Source organism: Rhagoletis pomonella, unplaced genomic scaffold (genome assembly GCF_013731165.1).
Source record: "Rhagoletis pomonella isolate Grant_MI unplaced genomic scaffold, Rhpom_1.0 Rhpom_scaffold_24527, whole genome shotgun sequence".
Classification (NCBI taxonomy): domain Eukaryota; kingdom Metazoa; phylum Arthropoda; class Insecta; order Diptera; family Tephritidae; genus Rhagoletis; species Rhagoletis pomonella.
Genome location: NW_023483014.1, coordinates 1 through 1,717, shown reverse-complemented (window position 1 = coordinate 1,717; position 1,717 = coordinate 1). Strand labels below are relative to the sequence as shown.

The following is a 1,717-nucleotide window of genomic DNA, read 5'->3' as shown; positions in this document are numbered from 1 at the left end:
ATTTCTCACTTTGACAGGCTAGGCAAATTTATAGCCCAAAGGAGTTTATAGATGATTTTTGGAACTTAACGACATCTTTCATTATATAGTATGTACATATGTACATATGTATACTAGACTGGGTCGAAAAAAAAAGTTGCTAATGTCCGCCCCTAAATTTAAAGATTATGTTGAGAGGGTTCTGGAAAAATTTTTTTTTTTTTTTTTAACCCTCCGAAATACAGCCGAAATGGTTTTTTCGTTGTAACTTGGTTATTTGACGGCCGATTTTTAAAATTGATATGTCATTATTTTTGTCTTGAGAAGCTTCACTTTTCGTTCTTATGTCTTTTTAAGCTTTGAAGTCGCGTTCGCATGATAAGGGCAGAAACAAAATTTTACCCCCCCCTAAAGTATATTTTTTTCCTTACCAAACGAAAGTACTTAAAAATTCAAGAAAATGTTGCCTTCAAACTATATTACTAAAATAATCAACAAAAAAGTTATTTCACTTACAATATTTATTGCTACTTAAGCAAATTTTGGCGCGAATCAAGGCTTTTATATTGGTCTCGGCTTTCTAATTTTGCAAAAATGTGGCCCAGGCGCTTTTCATCAGTGACAGCACTTGCAGACTCACTAACAACACGCACAAACCGTTCGGTATTCTGGGAATGACAGAGGAACTCTAAAAAAAAATGATTTAAAAGTACTATAAGACCCGTGAAGTTTTTAGTTTGAAGATATTTACCTGGGATATTTATCACTTCATTTTCCGAAAATTGAAACATTGTAAGTTCACTATCTGGGTAGAACTGCACACAAGGGGGTTCCGTAATCTTAAACTGACTCCAATCGATCATGCTGACATACGACTTACTTTCAAAGTTTATTACGCCACGCTTTGGGACCTTGAACACGCGAAGCCCTGCTGGTGGATATTGACGTGCTGTTTTGATTTTTTCGTACCCATCATTACGTATCTCTGGATCAGCGTCGGTTATCATGGCTAATAATATATTTTCTGGGTGAAAATAATATGCATTATTTTCTATAGCTGAACGTATAATGGCTTGAACAGCATTTGATAGTTCGCGTATCCAGCAAATATACTTAAAAACGTGTCTACTTCCATGAATTGCTTGTGGCTGGCTCTTTACAAGAAACCAGAATGGTGCATAAACTTTCACAACAAACTCTACCATGTTTCGGCTGTATTTCGAAGGGTTAAAAAAAAAATAAAATAAAAATTTCGAAATCCTCTCAACATAATCCTTAAATTTAGGTTACTCTGTTGCATAAAAAAAATCAATTTTTGTTGTACTGTGTTATTATACTTACATCTGAAACTCATGTTGACCTGTGATATTAAAAGTGCTATAACTCCTTTGTTTATTATTTTAGTAATATAGTTTGAAGGCAACATTTTCTTGAATTTTTAAGTACTTTCGTTTGGTAAGGAAAAAAATATGCTTTAGGGGGGGTAAAATTTTGTTTCTGCCCTTATCATGCGAACGCGACTTCAAAGCTTAAAAAGACATAAGAACGAAAAGTGAAGCTTCTCAAGACAAAAATAATGACATATCAATTTTAAAAATCGGCCGTCAAATAACCAAGTTACAACGAAAAAACCATTTCGGCTGTATTTCGGAGGGTTAAAAAAAAAAAAAAAAATTTTTCCAGAACCCTCTCAACATAATCTTTAAATTTAGGGGCGGACATTAGCAACTTTTTTTTT

General features: G+C 33.7%; 1 protein-coding gene across 1 annotated transcript; it reads right to left on the bottom strand.

The window, feature by feature from the left end:
- Window positions 1-420: 420 nt before the first annotated feature.
- On the bottom strand, window positions 421-1,184 carry LOC118732666. The gene is made up of 2 exons (XM_036461795.1): window positions 731-1,184; window positions 421-667 (listed from the first exon to the last, which is right to left on the bottom strand). Exons 1-2 carry the CDS (start codon window positions 1,182-1,184, stop codon window positions 507-509), a joined length of 615 nt encoding a protein of 204 aa, XP_036317688.1. The 3' UTR covers window positions 421-506.
- Between the last annotated feature and the right edge of the window lie 533 nt (window positions 1,185-1,717).

Excerpts from the sequence above, each read along its gene's own strand:
- LOC118732666 (XM_036461795.1), bottom strand. The coding sequence starts at position 1,184 with ATGGTAGAGTTTGTTGTGAAAGTTTATGCACCATTCTGGTTTCTTGTA. Across the intron at positions 668-730 it reads TGAAGTGATAAATATCCCAG|AGTTCCTCTGTCATTCCCAG; the intron begins GTAAATATCTTC and ends ATTTTTTTTTAG.